This window comes from Ostrea edulis, chromosome 6, assembly GCF_947568905.1.
Source record: "Ostrea edulis chromosome 6, xbOstEdul1.1, whole genome shotgun sequence".
NCBI lineage: Eukaryota > Metazoa > Mollusca > Bivalvia > Ostreida > Ostreidae > Ostrea > Ostrea edulis.
In genome coordinates this window covers 35,136,884-35,160,717 of record NC_079169.1, presented here as the reverse complement: position 1 = coordinate 35,160,717, position 23,834 = coordinate 35,136,884, and the positions used below count along the sequence as shown (strand labels likewise).

The window sequence follows — 23,834 nt, the reverse complement described above, 5'->3', positions numbered from 1 at the left end:
AGATTTGTGGGGGATTCGATTTTACCGGAGGCGATTTGCCTAAACGCTCGCCTGGACCTGAAAAAATGGATGCCAAAATTTTTCGCCGATTTCGGCGATTTTTGACCTTTGATCTCCAATATCTTTTTTCTTGCAAATATTTTGTTAAGACATGTAGAACAAAAGTTGTGCACATTTACGAGATCTTTTCGAAAATATCAAGATTTAGGGACTAGCCCCTTCAATTAGGGATCTAGAAGGGCTCAAAGTCTAGATCAAATATCTCAAAAATCGTTAATATTTTGGTATAAGTCAAAGAACAAAAAATGTTCATCTCAACAATCCAAATCTATTCATATAAAAATTTAGGTCATATGTTACTTAATAAGGGATTTTAAGGGCCAAAACCATAAATTTTTTACTCCTTGTATCTCGAAAACGACAAATATTTTGGAAAGCAATAAAGAACAAAAGTTGTTCAGAATGATGATCTGAACAATATGCATATTTCGTTTTTACCCTATGTGGCCCCGTTAGGGAGCTACAGTTTGGCCCCTAAAAATTACTTCTAGAAATAACTCGAGAACGGTAAAGAATTTCTAAATACTTGTTGAACAAAAAATGTTTGAAATGTCATGACCTTTCTTACTATATCAAGCAAAAGGGGCTGACCCTTTAAATTAGGGGCCCAGAAGGGTCCAAAGGTTTATGAGAATATCTCAGAAACTATTAATATTTTGTAATAAGTCATTGAAGCGGAAATGTTCATCTAAACGAGCTTGTTCTTATCAAATCAAAAAGTAGGTCATATGTTACGTAATAAGGGATTTTAAGGGCCAAAATCATAAATAATTGACGCCTCATATCTGGAAAACGACAAATATTTTGAAAAGCATTATTGAACAAAAGTTGTTCAGAATGATAATCTAAACAATATGTACATTTCGTTTTTTCCCTATGTGGCCCCGTTAGGGAGCTACAGTTTGGCCCCTAAATATTTCTTGTAGAGATAACTCGAGAACGGTAAAGAATTTCTAAATACTTGTTGAGCAAAAAATGTTTAAAATGACAAGGCCTTTCTTACGATATCAAGCAAAACGGGCTGGCCCTTTAAATTAGGGGTTCAGAAGGGTCCAAATGTTTTTGAGAATATCTCAGAAACTATTAATATTTTATAATAAGTTGTAGAAGCAGAAATGTTCATCTCAACAAGCTTGATCTTATCAAATCAAAAAGTAGGTCATATGTTACGTAATTAGAGATTTTAAGGGCCAAAATCGTAAATATTTGACGCCTCATATCTTTAAAACGACATATTTTTTGAAAAGCATTATTGAACAAAAGTTGTTCAATGTGTCATAACCTATCGATCAATATCAAAAAATGGGTCTGTGGGCCTCATGGCTCGCCTGTAGAGTCGATTTTTGTCGATATCAGTCGATTTCAAAAACTTGTAACTGGTAAATATTTTGTAAGGACATATTGAACAAAAATTGTTCAGTTTATCGAGATCTATCGATTGATATCAAGAAATAGGCCTATGGTCCTAATGGCTCGCCTGTAGAGTCGATTTTTTGTCGATATCGGTCGATCTCAATAACTTTTTACAGGTAAATATTTTGTAAAGACATATAGAACTAAAGTTGTTGAGTCTATAGAGGGCTAACAAATGACATCAAGAAATAGGCCCGCGGGCCTTATGGCTCGCCTGGAGAGTCGAATTTCAAACGAATTTCACCGCAACTTTGCTTCAGAAGCTTATGATATGAAAAATTGATTATATCTAAAGTGTCTTAAAAAGTCGGAAACTAAATTGGGATTCATTTGTCTTTTTTTTTTTTTTAACTCCGAGTGAATCAACAAATCGGACGGAAGACCTACTCGTTGCTCGCAACGAGATCGTGTCTAGTTATTATTATTATTTTATATAAGGCATATATACAATTTATATGAAAATACATAATATCACTATATGTATAATAACATATCTAAAATAGTTGTTGCAATATTTTTCGAAGTCATATAAATATCATATACAACGTTGATGTAGATATAGCAACAGTAGAATAACATATAAACTACTCAAGGAATAATATATAAACAATGTAGTCCTAAGTTGACCGTATAGTTATAATGACAAATATCTAAGGATAATATATAATGGTCTCTTCACAGTAGTCAAGTTACATTGATTTACAAAGATGTTCAAAACATTTATGCTCTTTTGCATTAACATGATTATACACATTAAAAGTCGTTTCACTTCAAGAATCTAATCTACATAACATTTTATGCTTGTATATTCTATAGGCGGCATAAGTAATAAGTAACTTTAAGGATTTGGTTTTGTCATTTTGTTCTAGAAGAAATCCATCAACAATGTGTTTCCATTGAACGTTGAGGGACAGATAACTGCTAACAGTGTTCCATATATTTAAAACATTATCACACTCGTAAATCAAATGTTTTCTAGTCTCAACTTGCTTACAATGTGAACATTTATTCCTTACATCTTTTTTCCATTTGCTAATATATGCATTATTACATAATATGTTATTCAATAACTTATAACTGAATTCCGCTATTTGTTTGCCTTTCAAATCTTTAATCTTACATTTAGAAATATTCATCCAATTTGAATCACCGTATATTTTGAATTCGTCAGACAGTAAAGCCTGAAAATTGGGTTTGCAAAACTTTTTTTCAACTACATTTTTATAAAAAAGATTATTTGATGCTTTAGGTATATTGGTAAATCCAAGAAGGAAGTTAAAATTAGTGACATTTTTTTTTATATATATACAAAGCTTGAATTTGAAAAATCGTTTAGTCCTCGAATTTTTCTCGTGATTGTCATAATAATTTTGTATACACATAGCCAGTTAGATTTGTCATTAATATTTGAATAATATTCTAGCGGTTTAAAAATTCCATCATCAAACAAATCACTAACATATAAGATACCAGATCTCACCCAATTATCGAAGAAAATGGGTTTCCCTTTGTATTTCAGATTTGTGTTGTACCATAATGGTTGTTGTAAAATATCATCAGGTAATCTTACATTTTACAAATTCTATAATCTAAATTGTACTCTTGTTTGTTGATATGATTTTTAAGACTGATTACAAGATAGTGATACTTCTGAGTTCCGTAAGTTGGGGCAGATGATTTCATTGATAAGTATACTACATATCTAATATGTTAAGGTCGATAGTGATCTAAAAAAAATCTACACAGATCTCGCTTACAAAAACAAATATTGAGCTCTCTAAAATGTTTCTCTATAATGCTGTGCGAAACAAATGGAATCTTTGGTGAGGACAAAGATACGTCAATTAATGTGAATATTATACATTTAGTACACACACATTTAGTACTTGACATTTATCTTCACCTTTCATTTACAGACATCACTACAACACACAAGACCTACGAAGACAACACAGGACGTATATTCATTTCGAATCAAAATAACTTACCGTTCATTTTATAGACTGTAAGCCGGTGCTATTAACATTTCTATCAAATAGACACACGATCTGGTTGTCATAGTCTATTGTCATTGCTCGATCCTTGTGATCTCATCGTATGCAAGAGGGATTTAAATTGTAATGACAGATGCCATTTATCTGATTGATCCTTTGAATTGAATTAAGACTTATAATAAGAATCACGAGCTTGATGAAATATGCTTTACATTAAATGTTTTAGTGATAAAGAGATAAGAGAACAATCAGTCGAAAACGGCGCCAATTTAGTTGGTTATATAAATGAAATGATCAAACGAGGTATATGAACAAAAACAATGCATGGTTCAAACATTGGGATTCATACCAGAAACAATCGACTGAAAATAACGAACAGTGATCAATCTCGTAATTCTATGAAAATACGTAATCGACAAAAACAGGGTAAACACAGAACCTTGGAAACGCCAGTTCTGGTGCATAAGTTGAGCTTTCGTAGCCGCCGTGTGCCCTTTATCTTTATCAGGTAAACGGAAAAAATCCGTAGTCAATTCCAATATGTAAAAAAAAAACCCAAACCCGACCTAACATTTCCTGAATCAATACAATGTATATAGGGCTGACGCAGGTAAACCAGGGTTGATTATTCCCCTTAGGCACCCGATTCCAACTCTCATGTTTCCAGGATCAGTGGTATTACAGTGACTGCCAAGTTTCGGTGGATTATGTCTCTTTGAAGACCCATTTCCTGATTCTCTAGGGACTCGAGGTGCCAAGTGTTTTTTCTTATCTTTTTAATGGACGGTGTTTAAGACATTGATAAGCTAAGACATTAAGGAAAAATGTATACCGTGTATTTTTTCCACGAATGATAGATGTATGAGTCCCTGTGGACAGACACTGTCCCTGGGGCTCATGTGTGCACTGATGAAGCTTTCCGTCCAGGTTTTTGTTTGATACACGCATTAGATCAAGAAAATAATTATAAGTTTCATGTCGTAAATCATATCGTACAATTCTGTTTGGATTTGTGTACTTAATTTTGTTTTCTTTAGTATTGCTTTACAAAATAAGCACATCAGATTACGAGGTATGAATTTTATGATAATTTGCCATGATAACGATAACCTTCCATTACACACTAAAGACACGTGCACGTCTACGTCAAATGATGAAATTCGATGTGTTATCACTATTTCAAGGTCATTTAATGCATAATGAATCATTTGTTTAACACACAAAAAGTATTCCATAACTACACAGACTATACATACAAAAACTGCGGTAACGAAGAAATATTGTTAATAAAGATAGAAAATCAAAATTTCGAGAACAACACATTCAATGACCATTACGAAAACACTCTGCTTGCCGACAGCTTCAACACCGGCCGATGTAAGGTGAAATGGGCACACATTTTCATCACCATATGTAGGAACAGAATCCTCTACTTCTCGCCTTTTCCTTCCCATTACCAATTCATTTAAGCCGGGAAAATATGCTAGAGCAGAATTATTACCACAACCAGGACAGTTAATCAGGGTATAATCCTGTTGGATACAGATCCTTATTTCTTGCAGGTACCCCTAAAACGAAGTTAGATTAAATAAGGAATACATATACCGGTATGTTTTCTTTCCTTTTTATGCAAATTAGTTGGCAACACGGTAAAACTTTTAATAACATTTGATTTTAGTAATTCTTTATATGAATCAGAAAATATCTGAATAACCATAAGAAAAGTGAACATGATGAATAGCGATCGTTCTGATAAATACCCAAAATGAATACAAATTCCAAAACAGGAAACACCAGAGGTGGGATCAGGTGCCTAGAAGAAATAAAATCCCCTGTCGACAGGTCACACCTATCGTGAACTCTACATTGATCAGGCAAACGAAGTTGTAATTTGTAGCTAAAGCAGTATAAAAACTGTCTAGGTACTGTTATGAAAGACATCAGACAACATTTGACCAAGCGATAGACTGTTTAAAAAAAACACCGGGGCAACTTACAACTCGTCCCCATGATAAACGGGATATCTCCAGCTTCTTTGTCGTGGTCTTTCTATTAATCTTATTTGCGAATGCTACCTGTCATTACGTAGAATGCTGTCTGAGGTGTTCATACCAATTAAACGGTCTTCTGTCAAACACTTTTCCCTTGAGGATCCAGATTAGAATAGGTCCTCAGTACCCCTTGCTTGTCATAAGAGGCGACTAAATGGGGCGGTCCTTCGGATGAGACCACCAACACCGAGATCCCGTGTCACAGCAGGTGTGGCACGATAAAGATCCCTCCCTGCTCAACGGCCATAAGCGCTGAGCATAGGCCTAAACTTTCAGCCTTTCACCGGCAATGGTGACGTCTCCATATGAGTGAAATATTCTCGACGTTAAACAATATTCAATCAAATCTATCTATCAAACACTTTATTGACACACAATATGATACATATAAAAAGAAATCTACAGTCCTCCGATGAGTGAAGTGGTCTAAGGACCACATACTCCATGATCGAAGACATACATGTACTTACTAATACTTACCGTTCCGTTATGTATCGATATTTGTAACATAGGCCGCACTTTGAGTTTGTTTTCAATTTGCCTTTTGATTTCCAAAGCCTATAATTTAAAAAAAAACCAAGTTCATATATATATATATATATATATATATATATATATATATATATATATATATACAAAGCACTGAAATGACCAACGACACGAACAACGAGATTGTCAAATTTTCGGGACGACCCGTCCCCCGTCCCTTCTTCAGGACAAATGATATATATATATATATATATACTGAAGCACGATGTGGAGAATAGCTGATATCATCTTATATGTGCTAAATATTCCTCATAAAAACGTAAAAATTCTGGTTTATGTATTTTTTACCGTAAATGTTTAAAATTCAGTGGTATATTGATGCTCACCATGTATTTTGTATGAAAAGTTCCGAATTATATGGAATACGTTAATTGCTGAATGTATATGCACTCTATAAGTCACAGGTAGTGACAGTTCCATCGCCAAACGCTCGGCATCAGGTATGAATGTCACGGGTCCTCGGAGATGACCTTATAAACGGATGACCCGTGTCGCAGTAGGTGTGACACGCTAAAGAACCCTCACTGCTCAATGGCCGTAGGTACCGAGTATAGGCCTAAATTTGAAGCGGGTGACGTCCCATATGAGTGAAAAATTCTCGAGCGAGACGTTAAGCAAGATACAATCAATCAATCACTATATTTATTAGTGTCGTAGCACAGGGCAATACATTGAGTAAAAATAATGGGATAATATTAATGTCTTTTATACTCGTATATCTATATAGACAATATCTAGACTATGTTTTATTACGTTAGAAATGATTTCTAATTTATATATTTTAAATTTCCCGTTTCGCGTTTTCGTTCCATTCCGTCAATTTGACCGTTGGTGCGTAAAAACAGGACTACGCAAAAGGAGTGCCTCTAAATCTTTGAAACTACAGCCATAAGATATATGATCTATATATCATAGTTTTGGATTTTTAAAAAAAAAATATTTTTTAACTATGTAAAAATCAATTAAGTAAGTAAAGCCATTAGATTAAAAAAAAACACACAACATTTAAAGCGAAGGATGGCTTCGTCTGAATATGACGCAATGCTTTATCGCAAGGTAATTTCCCCCCTCGATATGATTTTTTAATAAATTTCCTTATGAATTCAATATTTTTTATAGTTTTGAAAAGCATATATTCCCTGCTTTCAGAAAATGTAAAAATTAGTTTTAATGCCTGGCAAAATTATAAGAAAATAGCAATTTTTTTTGCACATGGACGTTTTATTACGATTTTATTTCTCAATGTTTAAACAGATCGGCTTTTTACTTATATTTATATATGAAAATAGGGGAAAGTAAATACTGTCTGTAAAAGTAGAGGAAATTTCCTTTTTGATGGCTCCTTATTCGTGTTATAATTCTCGGTAGTTTTTATATTATGATAAAATGAAATTGGGACATGCTGCGTGGTTTTCTTTAAAATTAGCGACAAAACGTCGTCGCTGAAAGCAATCGACGCGCGTCGCACAATAAAGTGGTGAAAACTATTTGTATTGTCCCCTTATAGTAAATTTAGTACCTTTTGATACACTAAAACAATATACATATATGTATGAAATAATCAGCCAGGTATTCTATGGTTTTAAAAAAAAACAAAAAACATAAAACCATTATTAGTATATAACAGTTACACAACCTACATGTAATTTCATAAAACACCTATTGAGAATATTACATCGGCAGAGTAAATTTTTAAAAAAGATCCAAAAACAAAATACTTCAAATTCAGATATAAACGTTATATTTGTTCAGAATAGTAATAGTTTTTTTTCCTGTCAAAGAAAACAAAAAAGACGTTCTCATATAACCTATATCCGTGATCCGGATCGCGGGCCCCGCGGGTTTTTCTGAAAGTGTGCACGGGGAACACGTGTTTCCATTTCAACGAAAACAACACTATTGAACACAGTTTCACTGTGACTGTCACAGCGAACGTTTGTATTTTACATCTTTTAAACGATCTGATGTCAGAGGAAGATGCCCTGGATCTCCTGTTGCGGGATGACCCAAACGATCATGCATTCAGTATTTACATGTACATGTAAGTTGATGTAGCCACATGTTATGAAATTTTCACGATTAATTAACCGCGATTTGATGCCATAATTTGTCGTTTCATGAAAGAAAATATTCTTATTTTATGATATTTAAACCAAACGAATAACACCCAATTGTTTATTAAGAGCTGCCATCATTTATGACCTTTAACCTTAATTTTCTTCATCATATTGTTTGTTAAAAACCTTTTAAAATGATTCAGATCTATTTAAAGATTATCTTTTTAAAATATTGTGACATTTACTAATAGACCATGGGCTAGTAAAGGTAATGGGGGACCCCCCCTAGGGATTTTTGCAAACAAGTATTTTTTGAAAGTACATATAGTCCCTAGATTATAAATCAGGTTGTTTGACATTTCTACTTGGGGGCGTTTACGAGTTTTGGGGCAAAAAACATTAAATTTGTAAAAATCATAGCCAAAAACTGGAAAAACTCTTCAGATCCGATATAGATGTCATTGACATTTGCAAACAAGTATTTTTTGAACGAATATAACCCTTTGTTTGTATATAAAGTTGTTTGACATAAATAAATGAGGGCATTTACTAGTTTTGGGGCTAAAACATGATTTTTTCTTTAAAAATTGACGAGATATAGAAAACTGCTTCAGATCCTGTATAGATGATAATCATATGGACATTTGAAAACAATTGTTTTCTGAAAGTCTGTAACCCTTTAACTATAAATCAGATTGTTAACATTAAGACCTTTTAGATTTTGAGGGCAAAAACCAAAATTCGTAAAAATAATAGCCAAAAACTGGCAAAAACTCTTTACATCCGATATAGATGTCATTGACATTTACAAACAAGTATTATGTGAACTAATGTAACCCTTTGATTGACAAGATGTTTGACATAAATAATTTGGAATGTTTACGACTTCTGGGGCTAAAACATGATTTTGTTCTTTAAAAATCCCCGAAAAATGGAAAAGTTCTTCAGATCATTTATAAATAATATGGACCTTTGACAACAATTATTTTTTGAAAGTATGTAACCTTTAAATTGTGAAAAAGATTGTTTGACATTAATGCAAGGGGACCTTTTCAAGTTTTGTGACAAACTCATGAAATTTGTAATTAAAGTATTGTTTAAAAATGGAAAATCTTCAAGAATCTTACAAATATGATATGGACATTTGCAAAAATGTATTTCGCATTAAAGAACTTAACCCCTTGTTTATATATGAAGTTGTTTGACATTAAGGCGAGGTATATGAATTACTGAGTTATTAGTAAGAGATATTCTTGTATGCAATATTAATCCAGAATTTGTAATCGCATTGCAAATAGTAATTTCAAACTTTTGAGTCTGTGAGTAACTTCTACAACCGGTCGCGACAAACTAAGTTGTTTGGAGTTTTCCGAAATTCAGTTTTGCTACCAAATTTTCTTTGTGTTTTTTATTTAGGTTTCAAGTTTTGTAATCACTAGCTGTTATATGAATCGGGATAAATAACTCTCTCTCTCTCTCTCTCTCTCTCTCTCTCTCTCTCTCTGAGCTTTGTCATACTTTCAACCACACAATTCTACACGATATTTATCTCCATATATTCGGATAAAGTCAAATGCCTTCCCATGTTGCTCAAGAATTATATTAATTTTAGGTTCTGACTTGTTTAGATCATCGGAGACGAATAATGGGGCAAGAAAACCATTGTCCCGTGGAAATCCAGATTAGAATAGGTTCTCAGTACCCCATTACTTATTCTAATAGGTGACTACATGGGACGGTCCTTTGGATGAGATCGCAAAAACCGAGGTCTCGTTTCACAGCAGGTGTGGCATGATAAAGATCCCTCCCTGCTCAATGGCCGTAAGCGCCAAGCATATAGGCTTAAATTTTGCAGTCCTTCATCGGCAATGGTGACGCTTCCATATAAGTGAAAAATTATCGAGCAGTACGTTAAACAATATACAAGCAACCAACTAATTTATTGTGTTATAGTCACTTTTATTGTATAAATGCAGAGGTTTTTTAATGGCTTCTACTGTTTTTGTCACACACTTAGCAAGTTTGTTTTTCCCTTGTACTTGAGTTTTTGCATTACAGAACAGACATTTATGGGCGGGGAAAGTGTCGATAGTGAACACAGGTTGAGTGAGCGTCTCTTAGTCTTACAGTTCACTTGACTAGTCAATGCTCAAGTTTTACTCCTAGTAGTTAATTAATATTTGTAAATTATTATAACACCAGCGATAGAAACCATGCAAGGCACCATTAAAGCTAGTAAACAATCTATGCCTTTATTATTCTTGGGACTCTGTCTTATGTGACATCTTTATAAGTAAGCTGAAAATTGAAAAGGTGTTCAATATTACATATGACAATATATTTATCTATTTTACAATTGTAGATTAATACAATTCATTAATCTAAATTATTCATAAATTAGTTTATTGTTTGTAATATGTCATGCTCTCAATAGTCGAGCCATTATTTATCAGGATTTCCCCCATATTTGCATTGTATACTCAAAAGTAATCCATGTGCTTTTTTATTATTGATTTTACACATTTATGGGCTTCCATACATTAGATATATCGTGTGAGACATGGAAATGTGGACAACGATTTTTATGTTGAAAGTTATATTTACTAACTCAAGATTGTATATATATCATATAAAGATAGGGTCTATGGATTATAGTATCTAGGAATGAACAGTTTTTCATACTGTTTATTTAGTATTGAACATGATAAAAGGTACATGTTATTTTGGGAATGTAGTATACACTGTATTGTTTCGTAAGACATGAATTTGTAGACATTTAAAAATATGTATCACTTTCCTTAATACACTGTTTTCTACTTTTTATACTCATTTCTCACAAATGTCTTCTCTGGGAAGTCCCTATCCCGTTGTTTGTGTTTACAATATGTCATCTTTAATGCGATATGGAACACCGTAACAGCCATGTTGAATTTGCCAAATTTTTTATAAATTCAAATGGCCATATCTTGAAAATGCCCCAACATAAATTTATCAAACAACCTTTATTTTATACACACTTTCAAAAAATCATAGTGTAGAAAAATCCCTGTGTTACTGGCCCATGGTCTATAATCATCATGCATTGTGTTCTGATACAGGAATTTTACATTATCTCAGATGAAATAGGAGACAAAACACAAGATAATTACTTGGCGGTCGCCCCCCCCCCCCCCCCCCCCCCCCCCCCCCAATGTACAATATAAATCGCGACCCCAAGTGGGCTAATTGTGCATTGGGTAAAACAAGTTCTCAAATGCACAACGCCACGCACATCAAATGTACAATGGGCCAATATCACATAATCACAAAAGTGTACACGTACAATGGACCAATATCCCATAAACAATGTTACATCAACGCAATATAATTGATCAACGGGTCAATATCCCATCAGTCAATCAATCAATGTTAAGTTCAAATGGGCCAATATACCAGAATTGATCAATGGGTCAATATCCCATCAATCAATCAATGTTAAGTTCAAATGGGCCAATATTCAAGAAACAATGTCACATCAATGCAATATAACTGATCAATGGGCTAATATCCCATGAATATAAATGTCAAATTGTTAAGTTCAAATTCTCGAACGGGACGTAAAACAATATTCAATCAACCAATCAGTCAATGTTGTAATTGTAATTAAAAGATTTATATAGCGCCCTATCAACATTAGTTCTCTAAAGCGCTTTACAAATGTGAAAGAAAAGATAATATAAAATCGATGTGCAAATACATGTGAATAAAATATTCATAGTGTCAGAATTAAAATGCATAAATATTATTATTGATATATAGCGATATGATATGATTACCCTAATAATATATGAAACAATTTAAAACAACCCTTAGGAATAATAAAATACATAAAAAGGACATAGGTATAATAACAAACAGCAGGTTAGTTTTTTTTGTTTTTTTTTGTTGTTTGTTAACAACACTGGAAGAGCTGTATGTAAGAGCACTAAGTATATAAAAATAATCACAAATTAAAAGCTAATCTAAAGAGAAGCGTTTTGAGGTCCACTTTAAAATTAGACAATGAAGTACATTGTCTGAGTTTAAAAGGCAGAGACTCGATGCAGCCTTGTCCAAACAAGGTTAATGTTAAGTTCAATGGGCCAGGATCCCATGACCATGAATGTCAAATACACATATTTGTTGAAAGTCCAAAATTAAATGTTTAAAATATTTGTGAAAATGCGCTATTTGCGCAACTGCACTATTATCAGGTAAGGGATTGACTAGTTGGGGTAAAGTATCCGCTCACACCTCTTTTTAATCCTCACCTAGAGAGCCATGGGTAAATTTCTTCGAGATGTGGGCCTAGTTATGACCCAATTATCTATAAACCCAAACAGATCATATAACAAAGTCTATAAATGCAGTTATTAGTAATAATGTTGTAATAACATAATCTATATAGACATCCATAATGTACAGTGGATGCAAAAAAGCGGCTTCATCCTCACCACGGACCCCTCACCACGGTCCCCTGTATTGGATACATTTATGATACAAGTTCTAGGCTAATTAAGGAATTGTTTGAGAAAAGGAAATACACTTTCACATGCTTTAAGAAGTGTGATATTAGTAGATTAAAAGTAAAAACAAGTTTTGTTGAATTTTTTTTTTACCAAAAAAAAAAAAAAAAAAAAAAAAAATACATTATGTACAAATTCGATTTCATATTTCTTTAAAATGTGAGATATATTGATATTATACACCTAGATTTGATTGAGATGATGAGATATATTTCTGTGATTTCATCAGACGAACGATAGTGAATCATTTGAGAAAATTGGAATGCTATGAGGCATATAAGTGAGCATTCATCAAATGATTTAGAATTCTTTTCGAATTATTTGAGAACATTCGCTGGGATTGTTGAGAAATATAATTAGATTTGATTGAGATGATATGAGACATGTCTCATATTTTATTAGATCAATGAGGATTCTTTTGGAATCATTTGAGAATATTCATGAGATTATTACTTAGAATATTGCTTTGTAACTTTGTCCTTTTGGCTGATATAATTATTTCATTTATTGGTTTTTGTGTTCCTTCATTTAGATTATTTGTTAAGCGTGGTTCTGTGTGATAACATTGAGGAAAACCAAACATTAATCTTATTAAATTTCATTTGATAAAAAGGTGTATTCAAAAGGAGTTTATGGTTTATTTCAACAAACGTCTTTATGCATAATATGTATATCACTACAAAATGCGCGTTCATTTCATTACCTTACATGTTACAGTATGAGTTCTTCTTACAATAAACGATCGAATTAGATCAAACAAGGATTGAACTGCTATAAAATCTTTTCATTCCCCCATTTCATGAAAAATATTTCATAAGGAAATCCACATCTTAAATACTAGTACGACATGCACTTATAATTGCTTTTAAAAAGTTTCAATATTTTAATCTTTTCATTACTTAGCGATTGAATTGACAAGTTTATTTTGATATGCTGATCCAGTAAATATTCTACCAATAATTCTACCAATAATCTTTACTCCTCACAAACTTATTAACAGTTGTGAAGGAGAAACGTCAAACGTACTTTGCGACTACATATGCCAGAAGTGGTGTAAATCAAATGTAGATTTTAAAAATATTCTGAAGAACTTACAGTAAATTTGAAATCGCAAAGCTTTTCTCAAATCATTAACATCAAAACATATGAAATTTCAACACTTTACACGACCATTCTTCACAATACTTAAATATTAGAGTTTTTGACATCATAGAGAGTTGCATCTAAAGTAAAAATGAAAAACAGAAATATTCATATCTAGTGATCAATCATCCAAGAAATTACTTTGTTAAACACAACTCTGTTTCCATGCACAAGTACCCTGAAGTTGAAATAAAAATATGCTGGAGTTCCTCATTGACAATATCTTCGTGGTTTTCTGTGATCAGGTCTTCCAAAAATATGTTGGAATTCCCATGGGCATGAATTGTGCTCCTCTGTTTTTGGCTATATTTAGCTCTAAAACTTCATAGTTATTTCGGATTTCAATCAGTTCGGTTGAGCATCACTGAAGAGACATTATTTGTCGAAATGCGCATCTGGTGCATCAAAATTGGTACCGTATAAGTTTTATATTATGACCCCTGGGTCGAGGCCTCTGCTGGTGGACTGTTAGTCCCCGAGGGTCTCTACAGCCCAGTAGCTAAGTACTTCGTTACTAGCTTGAAATACGGATGTATATTTAATTGCTGTTATAAAATTTAGAAATTCATTTCAAAATTAAGGATTATCTCCCTCATGCATAGCTCTTATCCTTGGACGAATTTGGCTCCACTTTTTTGGCACGCTGTTTTTGGCTATATTTAGCTCTAAAACTTCATAGTTATTTCGGATTTCAAACAGTTCGGTTGAGCATCACTGAAGAGACATTATTTGTCGAAATGCGCATCTGGTGCATCAAAATTGGTACCGTATAAGTTTTATATTATGACCCCTGGGTCGAGGCCTCTGCTGGTGGACTGTTAGTCCCCGAGGGTCTCTACAGCCCAGTAGCTAAGTACTTCGTTACTAGCTTGAAAATACGGATGTATATTTAATTGCTGTTATAAAATTTAGAAATTCATTTCAAAATTAAGGATTATCTCCCTCATGCATAGCTCTTATCCTTGGTGCATCTTTCTATTTACTTTCTATTTTGTATTTATTATAGGGGTTAAGATATTAATCAGTGTTCGTTATCTTCACCGTTCATGCTACATGTGTTAGTATTAGTACAGTATATCCATACAGCATCACTACTTCTCAGCACTTTCAGTACTTTGATTACAATGACATTGATAAGTTCATCTACATATTTCTGTACAGGTCAATCCTCCTTGAAATAATATATTCTACCAAATAACGACAGCATATTAAAACTGCATCAGTCCTGATACTACTTTAAACAATTGCGAGAAATCAAAGATTTAGTTTTAGTAGATTTTGTTATGCTTTTTAGATGTTCTCAGAGGTATTAGTGGAGCGTAGCGGGAACGATACCTCTGGGTAGAGATTGATGCGCTAGATCTTCTTGTATCGTACAAGAAAAGTAATTTGTCCAACATAAGTTTGTCAACAATGCTGAAAATAAGCCACACTCACAATGAACTTGATTATATGGTACGTGTATAACGTTTGAACGCCGAGTGTGCACTGGTGTAGACAAATCATTCAAGCTCTAAATCGACACAGATCACGTACGCATGGCAAACTGATTGCTGTTTATTGAAGACGCTCTTTATGACCTTATGCTGTTTGAAACAATGGGAATCAGAATAAGTTATTAATATTATCACTGTCATCTACAGAAATGGTCGTCAATACAAACATTTACTCTGGACGTTCTGGTATCTTACCACGCCCAATGTTGACCGTTTGGACATATCTGGATTTTAAAACAAATGTCAGGGTAGGTAAGGGATTTACATGTATTGCAAGTTTAATTTTATTAGTTGTTTTTTTTAATGTAATTTGTGTCTTATTTTTAATTCTTCATTTGTACTTACATGTATGCATCGGTGACAAATGTTTCGAAGTGAGCATTTAGCTTAATAGTACTGACTCAGACAAATGCACGCCTTTTCTAAAGTCAAATATAGCAAATAACTTAACCGAAACTATGAGACAGAAAGAATTTTAGCACTTACAGATGTAGTTGTACCAACTGCTATGTTTCCTTCTGCCAGCATACTTTACGAAAGTAGGAATCCATACATGAAAAGGAATAAGTGATATGATTAGTTCTACAGAAACCAAATATGAATATGTAGCAAAAATGTTTTTATTACAAACGACAACAGACAGTGATTAATCTCATAATTGTTATAAAGAATACAAAGTTAAGAGTAGGAGAAACACGGAACCCTGGACACATCAGAGGTGGGATCAGGTGCCTAGGAGAAGTAAGCATCCCCTGTTGATCGGTCATAACCGCCGTGAGACATCTATCTTGATCAGGTAAACGGAGTAATTCGTAGCCAATATCAGTATGTGAAGAGCGGCATAACAATAGTCATGAACACGTTAGCAAGCACTTGACCTAACAACAGGACTGATCTGTCAACAAAGAATTCTCACTCCTCCAATGCACATGATCACTGTTTCCTATCTTCACCTTTTCATCTTATGTTTAAATATTTACATTCACTGAATCTTTTCTCTTACATTTTTGTTGAAATTGACATTGCTTTCATATGTTACAATGAATGCATGTTTGTTACAAAGTAGTTCAATCCGGTTTTTAATGCCAGGTGCCTGTGTAATCATTACCATACATGTATATGGAGTGTCATCAAGGTCACAGGGTGCATTGGCTGTTCCGTTTAATATGGCGAATGTCTAGTTTATATTTTAAAACAATACATAAAAATATAAATATTTAAATGTCTCTCTTTGTTGTCCCATCGGGTGATGAAGGTAGCAATCATTGCAGAAACCGGTAGAAACAGCAAAAAAAGCATTTCATTGTTTAAATGCTAACCATTATAAGTTAAATACACGTGCATGCGTGTAGATATTAAGCATTCTGACCATGCCAGTTAGCCAATTAAGTAAACATTTTATTTCAAAACCCACATTTGATTTACACCACTTTTCGTATATGTCAGAATACACTTAAGTTTCTCCTTCACAGCAGTTACATTAATTTTTTCTTGAGGAGCAAAGATAGAACATTTACTGGCTCCAGCAATGTATCTCTGTTTTAAGGGTTTTGTGAAGTTTTGGAATCCAGTATAGGTACAGTAACTCATATTCATTCGTCCCTTTGACTGGCATATGTACCCATGGTATAACCGTCAGACCATTTCACATGGCTAAGTAGAATCCAAATGAAATTCATTTGGCATATGCAGGGCCAGAGTATATAAATAAATAAATATATCTATATAATATATATATATATATGGGCCCGATTTGTCGAAAGTTGATTACATTTAACAAAGTGGTTAAGTTTAACGCAGTGTTCAGTCTTAAGCAAGTGATCAGCTAATGGTTAGTGCAGATTTATAAAGCATTTTCATACAGTTCTTAGCAAACACCGTGTTAACCGAGTTAACCACTTGCTAATCATTTGATTACCCATAATGCACATTTACTTCCTATGTAAACAATAAGAATTCAAGGAAGAATAGAATATCGTGTGTGGGGGGATAGTTTTTCAAATGTTCATGTATTGGTTAGTTTTGGTGCTCGTATAAATGCATGATCCATTAGTATATTGAATTTGGACAATCATACAGTTGTTAAAGCATTATACATGTAAAATGATATATATTAGGCCTAGTTTGCAAAATGTAAAGAGAAAAGCGGTGCTTGTGTTGTAGAAAGCAGGTTTATTGCATAGTTTATCAAAATGGGGAGTCAGACAACAGGTTGACTTAACAATTGTCTGAAAATTCACGACAAACCAAAACAAACTAAATGTATATACACACATCCCTAAAATGAGTTGTTCTGGCCGAACCTCACATCCTAAGTCGTGTGATCGAGAGGGGGCATCCTTTATCGGTACAATATACGGGTTCAATTCATCAGTTCTGGCTTCCATTTTAACTACCAATCACTAGTGCTACAATATCATGAAAACGCGGAAATGGGGATCAGACTTTGTATGAAAAAATGCACCGAAACTGACATTTATTTTAGTATTCGTTTTGTGGTTAAAAACAGAATACGAGTGCAGTCCACTTCTTCCTAGGTTTGTATTAACAACTATTCTGTATGAGCCTGAATTGAATATTGCTTATATTAAATTTGTAATGCAAATTATATGAATACCTACCCGGTATAATTGAACATCCTATATAACTGCTGAGTTTTTCTGATATACTGTTGAAGTGTCAATCCAGTGTACCTCCCGTGTTTGGTCCATTCATATTTCCTAGATAAAAATGAAAAACAAGCAGTCAATGGTTTATGCGTTCGATGTGGTGCATATCTAATTCTGAGAGGTCTCTTTGGAGCCAATAATAATGTCATATCCTTAGCTTAGTTTAATATTGTTTATGAAATGAATATAATAAAACAAATACAAAAAATATAAAATATAGAAAAGAAACACGTGAAGCTGTAACATATGAGAAATGATAGATGGTGAATTGCTTTTTTAATTTTCTGATGAACAAAATGACAGTCTTTCATTGAACACAAAAAGTAGAATTAAATTTATGTATAACATTATACTTGTTCAAAGTAACGAAGATCATGAAAACGTCATATAACTAACAAAAATGCATTTCATCTAACAGGGAAAAGAATGAATTGTAAACTAGACACAGTATTCAGGGCTTGAATTATGGAACATTGTCTGACAATAATCGTGATAAACTCCTGGGTGCCTGATCCCGCCTCTGGTGTTATCAGGGGCCTGCGTTTGCCCTTCTCCTGATTTAGTATTCTTTAAAGGAATTATGAGATTGGTCACTATTCATTATCTTCACCTTTTCACTGAATCATAAGACCTCTGGGTGCCATAACATGATCAAATAAGGGAAGGTACATGTATTAGTGCTGCTTCATAAAATACCTGTTGAATCTGTAGCATTATGAGTTACATGAACCATAATTTCTTTATTGACTACTTGTAGCACATACTTCAAATGAACATACAGATAGGGACTTCAAAGCAGTTCCGTACTTATTGTCAAAAATATAATATTACAGAATAAATCGCACAGTCATCCAGAGAAAGTTTTAAAAAAGAATTTGGTTCGACCTTTGTATTACCAAAAGCTTTCGTCCGCATTGTTAGAAGCTGGCCATTCTTTTCGTAATTGTGTATCGTTTTCCGCCAAACCCTGAAAAAGAACACAGGTTTAAATAAACAGTTCTTAGGACAACGCTTCTTCTTTTCCACGATAAACATAACATGCAAGCTAAAAATTGCATATGTGTAAAACAAAATAAACAATGATACAAAAATTGTTAAAAAGGATTGTATTATACGTCAATTTTCATCAGTACTTGACATGGAGATATGTCACCAGTTCATTGTATGACTGACTCTTAGATCGTTCCTCGTAAATAAAACTATGACACCTGATCCATCTGTATTCTGTATAGGATTGATAAGGTTGATCACTTCGTTGTGCAACATGTAGTACTTTGTGTAAAACAGAGTTATCTTCCTTGAAGTCTGTAAATTGCTACATTAATTGTAGTCAATAATAATAATACGATTGTATTTCATGATTTCTGCATATGTTTTACTGTTTTCATTCTATTGCTAGAGGAATTAAATCTACATAATTTGATTGCTGAAAAAATGCCTTTTTATCGAACCTCAACAGGAGTTGGTGTATTTGTATACAACGACACAATCGAGAGGTCATCAATATGGATCACAAGGGCAGTGCGACCAAGTGAAACAAACGCTGTATCAGTAAGTATGAAATCCGTTTTCTCATAAAATACATAATATTTTTGCAAACGTCACATAGCATTTCTGAAGTTCGGTGACAAATTTGATTGATCAAGATATATCAACGATACTCTATGCGATATGTTTGCAGAAATATTGTGTATCTTTTGAGAAATAAGTTTCATACTCACTGATACAGCGTTTGCTCCGCTTCGGCGCCGAGCTCTCGTGATCTACAGTGGCAATCTCTCGATTGTGGCGTGGTTTATGGTGTATAATCATCACCCTGTTACAAAATGGAAGTCTCGTTAAGCACCAATTGTAACAGAGACTGGTACGTGTATATACCTCTGCTTAGGATCAAACCCGGGACCTCTTGTACGGCAGTCCAGTGCTTTTCCGATCGAGGCAAAAGGTTAACCCACTAGCCAGAGCTAGTAGGAAGACCATGTGTAAATAACTCTACCACATTATTATATGAAATAACAGCTACTTCCACTATCAATCACAGCTACTTATCTAAACGTCACAGGTTTCAAAAAGCAGGGGTTTAAACCCACTTCTTTCCGATCATGAAGCAAGCTATCCGAAGCTTACCGAGGTCCCGTGTCACAGCAGGTGTGGCATGATAAAGATCCCTCCCTGCTCAAAGACCGTAAGCGCCGAGCATAGGCCTAAATTTTGCAGCCCTTCACCGGCACTGGTGACGTCTCCATATGAGTGAAATATTCTCGAGAGGGATGGTAAACAATATTCAATCAATCAGCTTTTGTATCTTTTGCTTTAATTCATGACAATATAAACATACCAATTTTTTTTCTTTCATTTCTTCAATATTTAACACCCCTCTTCTCCAAGAAAGATGAGTTAAAGAAGAACCCAAGCTCTACATACATTTATGTATCTTCTCTACAAAATCAATTTATCTGGTTGTTATTAACTGTGACCTGAATTGCATAATAAGGCAAAGTAACAGATAGATTGATTTGCTATAATTTACTGCAACAGTGTTTTGATATGAGGGTATGATACAAAAACTACATTCTTACCTGTAATTCATTCGTAATTGCACTGTTCTTCAAATCTTTGAATATCTGTTTACATAGTTTCGAATCTTGCCTGAAATGAAGAGCAAATGTTTTACAAAGAATAGTTTTCCTTAAAAAATATCATTGTTGAGCAATAGTATGAAAGGTGAAGATAACTAACAGCGATCAATGTTATAGCTCCTATAAGCAATACAAAATAGAAAACAAAAACACGGACCCCTGGACACACCAGAGGTGGGATCAGGTTCCTAGGAGGAGTAAGCATCCCCTGTCGACCGGTCACACCTGCCGTGAGACCTATATCCTGATCAGGTAAACGGAGTTATCCGTAGTCAAAATCAATGTGCCAAGAACGGCCTAACAATCGATATGAAACACGACCACAGAATTTGCGAAATGCTGACTTCAATCGAGACTGTTGAAACCCCTGTATCATCAACTTGTTTGTCAGTAGCTTGCCTCGATTTAAAAACTGACCACACGCAGAACAAGTATATGTTCTAGTTATACTATACTTATTGTTATAAATTTGTTTCATTGAACAGCGCTTATGAGATATGATCCAGGACGATATTTCAGTTGATTTATGCAGAAGACGTAGTTTCCGAAATTACTTGGAATAGTTTTTGCTCCAAGCCGGTTAAAGCCATATAGATGCCCTGTCAGGCAATCTATCTTTCCATGTTGGAAACTTGACCAAACGTCTATCAACAAACTATAGTTTTTTTTTATTTCTGACAAATTGGACATATCATTGAAAAGTATTGATGAAATATTGGTCTATCTAATCCAACAGGGAAATGAATATTATCTAAAGCATATTTATGAAGGATCAAAGTTCATGGTAAGATAGCAAATTATATTACAAAATATGAATTATATATTCGTATAAAATGATTTTATGCCAAACATGAGATTTAACTTCCCACCACACAATACCCCGTTTCTTGTCTGTCTGTGCCTTTCATTTATTGCAGAACGAATTAAACTTACACCAACAGGCCGTCCACGCTTTTGCATCGCCACAATTATTTACTTTTTAAAATCATCTTGTCACGTCTTTTAATCATGCATATTTTGAAATGGGACTGATAGGATCCAAATCGGCAGTACATGTAAATGATAAAAAGGAAATTTGTTTGATATAAGGATGGACTTTTTTCTCATATGAATTGGATGCGTTATAGTATTGTACTTTGTATGCATTAACTACAGAATGTAAGCATTCTTTTGACACACAATAATGGGGGTGTAGCGGTTCTCGTTTTCCTGTTAGGATAATTTCATTGTCACATTCTTTTTAAATGAAAAAACCTAGAAATTCCATTACGGTAGACATACATTGTACATACTTGTGATTCAGTAACAAAATAGTAGTAATTTACACCAGTATCACTATATATGAACATGCTCTTTTTCTTCATAAATTGATAAAGTCAGTCAGATGTTTTTAGATTTTTGCATAATTCTACCACTAGAGTGGTAGAAGATAGCAAACACTGATCAATCTCATGGCTTCTATAAGCAATACAAAATAGAGAGTTGGGCAAACACGGACCGCTGGGTATACCAGAGGTGGGACAAGGTGCCTAGGAGGAGTAAGCATCCCCTGTCGACAGGTCACAAACGCCGTGGGCCCTATATCAGGTAAACGAGGCTATCCGTAGTCAAAATCAGTGTGCCAAGAATTTGCGAAATGCTGACTTTAAACGAGACCGCTGATAGCCATGCACCATCAACTTGTTTGTTTGTTTGTAGCCTGTCTCGATTTAAAAACTTATCATACACAGAAATACCTAATCAAATTTCATTTTGCAAATAAAACTGGAATATTGATTTTTAATTTGATTGAGTTAAATTGAATAATTTGCATAAGGTATAAAGCTTACAAAGCTTCATAGAAAGCACATCATTTAATACGGCATATGTAGCTCTCAATTGATCACTATACTTGTCTAAAACAAAAGAAACTTGGTAGACATATTTAAATCTTTCTCACAATTACCATGCTTGCAAGTTTCGTTACTATATCATCTGTGCTTTTCTTTTAATTTTACGACACATATAATGTGTTTGCGTTTCTGTGAATTTTGTATTTTCGTATCGTTTATGGGATTGATAAGATTGATCACTGTTTCATTCCCCTCTCCACTTTTATCATAGAAACATTTCATAATCTGAAAGCAATACCAACTGCCTGAATGTAAAGAGCTATTGCGATTAATCGGATTTAACGAAATTGACAGAATTAGCTTTTGGTTTAAAATTAAGTCTTTACAACCATTTATAATATTAACCATCAAGATGTTTCTTATGCAAATAAATCCTATTGATACTCAGCAATTTGAGCAAACTTTCGACGTGGTTAATAAATGCGCACCTTTACAACCAGTCTTTACAACCATTTATAATATTAACCATCAAAATGTTTCTTATGCAAATAAATCCTATTGATACTCAGCAATTTGAGCAAACTTTCGACGTGGTTAATAAATGCGCACCGTCTATTGACTGGTTATAGCAGCCATAACCCTGTATGTTATTCAGGTTATAGGAGTGTTCCGTAGTCAAAATTAGTATGTAAAGAAAGGTCTAGCAATTGGTAAAGCACGTCAGTGTATGTGTATGTGAAAAGCGTCAATAGAGTCCGAAATGCAAAATGTAAATTTGAGGCAAACCCTTCCTTTCAATTGTGGCCTAAAACGTTCCGTTGCCGACCCGTTTATTCTCTATCTTCAAGCGATTTGTTCTCGATAGGAACAGGTCTGTTCTAATCGAGCAACCATTTGATTCGTTTCCAATCCAGAGTTTTCATTCCTAAACCGTTAAGCGTTCGTGCACCGTTCCACTGGTGTAGTAGTAGGTTTCACAGTCTATTTATAGATCCCCTTCACTATGATTCATTTCTACTAATGTCGGGGAAAAGGATGTCGTAACAATTACGAAACCGAGAAAAAAAGATTTTCTTACCACAGTCCATGGATTTTCCAGCCGTTATTTTCGTTTAAGAAGTCTTTATATGCTTGTGAACACTTTAAAGAAATATGCATTCATTCATCATATTTGTTCATAGAATATGCATAATGTTTCTTTGCAATTATACGATGACATGATTGTATTTTAAAATGTAAACTTACTTTCCCGGAAGTAATACAGAAGGATATTGGCCAAGTTACTGCAAGAACCGCATTCTTACACTTCATTTGCGAGATTTCTTCAGCCGTGTTTATTTGACTACAAATAAATAGGAAGTTCTTTAAGCATGGTTAATGTCTGAAA

At 33.9% G+C, this 23,834-nt stretch overlaps 1 protein-coding gene across 3 annotated transcripts in view; it reads right to left on the bottom strand.

The window, feature by feature from the left end:
* Positions 1 to 4,265: 4,265 nt before the first annotated feature.
* LOC125645661 (ribonuclease T2-like) overlaps positions 4,266 to 23,834 on the bottom strand; it is a 49,337-nt gene continuing 29,768 nt past the window's right edge. For 2 of the 3 annotated variants that reach the window (XM_048871327.2, XM_048871329.2), the window contains exons 3-10: positions 23,693 to 23,789; positions 23,526 to 23,587; positions 20,556 to 20,625; positions 18,873 to 18,943; positions 17,929 to 18,027; positions 15,794 to 15,836; positions 5,999 to 6,076; positions 4,270 to 5,035 (exon numbers count right to left, since the gene is read on the bottom strand). In XM_048871327.2, coding sequence (XP_048727284.2) covers positions 4,751 to 5,035; positions 5,999 to 6,076; positions 15,794 to 15,836; positions 17,929 to 18,027; positions 18,873 to 18,943; positions 20,556 to 20,625; positions 23,526 to 23,587; positions 23,693 to 23,789 — 805 coding nt within the window. In that variant the 3' untranslated portion in view covers positions 4,270 to 4,750. Of the gene's footprint in view, positions 5,036 to 5,998; positions 6,077 to 15,793; positions 15,837 to 17,928; positions 18,028 to 18,872; positions 18,944 to 20,555; positions 20,626 to 23,525; positions 23,588 to 23,692; positions 23,790 to 23,834 lie in introns of all 3 variants that reach the window. The other variant, XM_048871325.2, reaches the window with a different exon arrangement.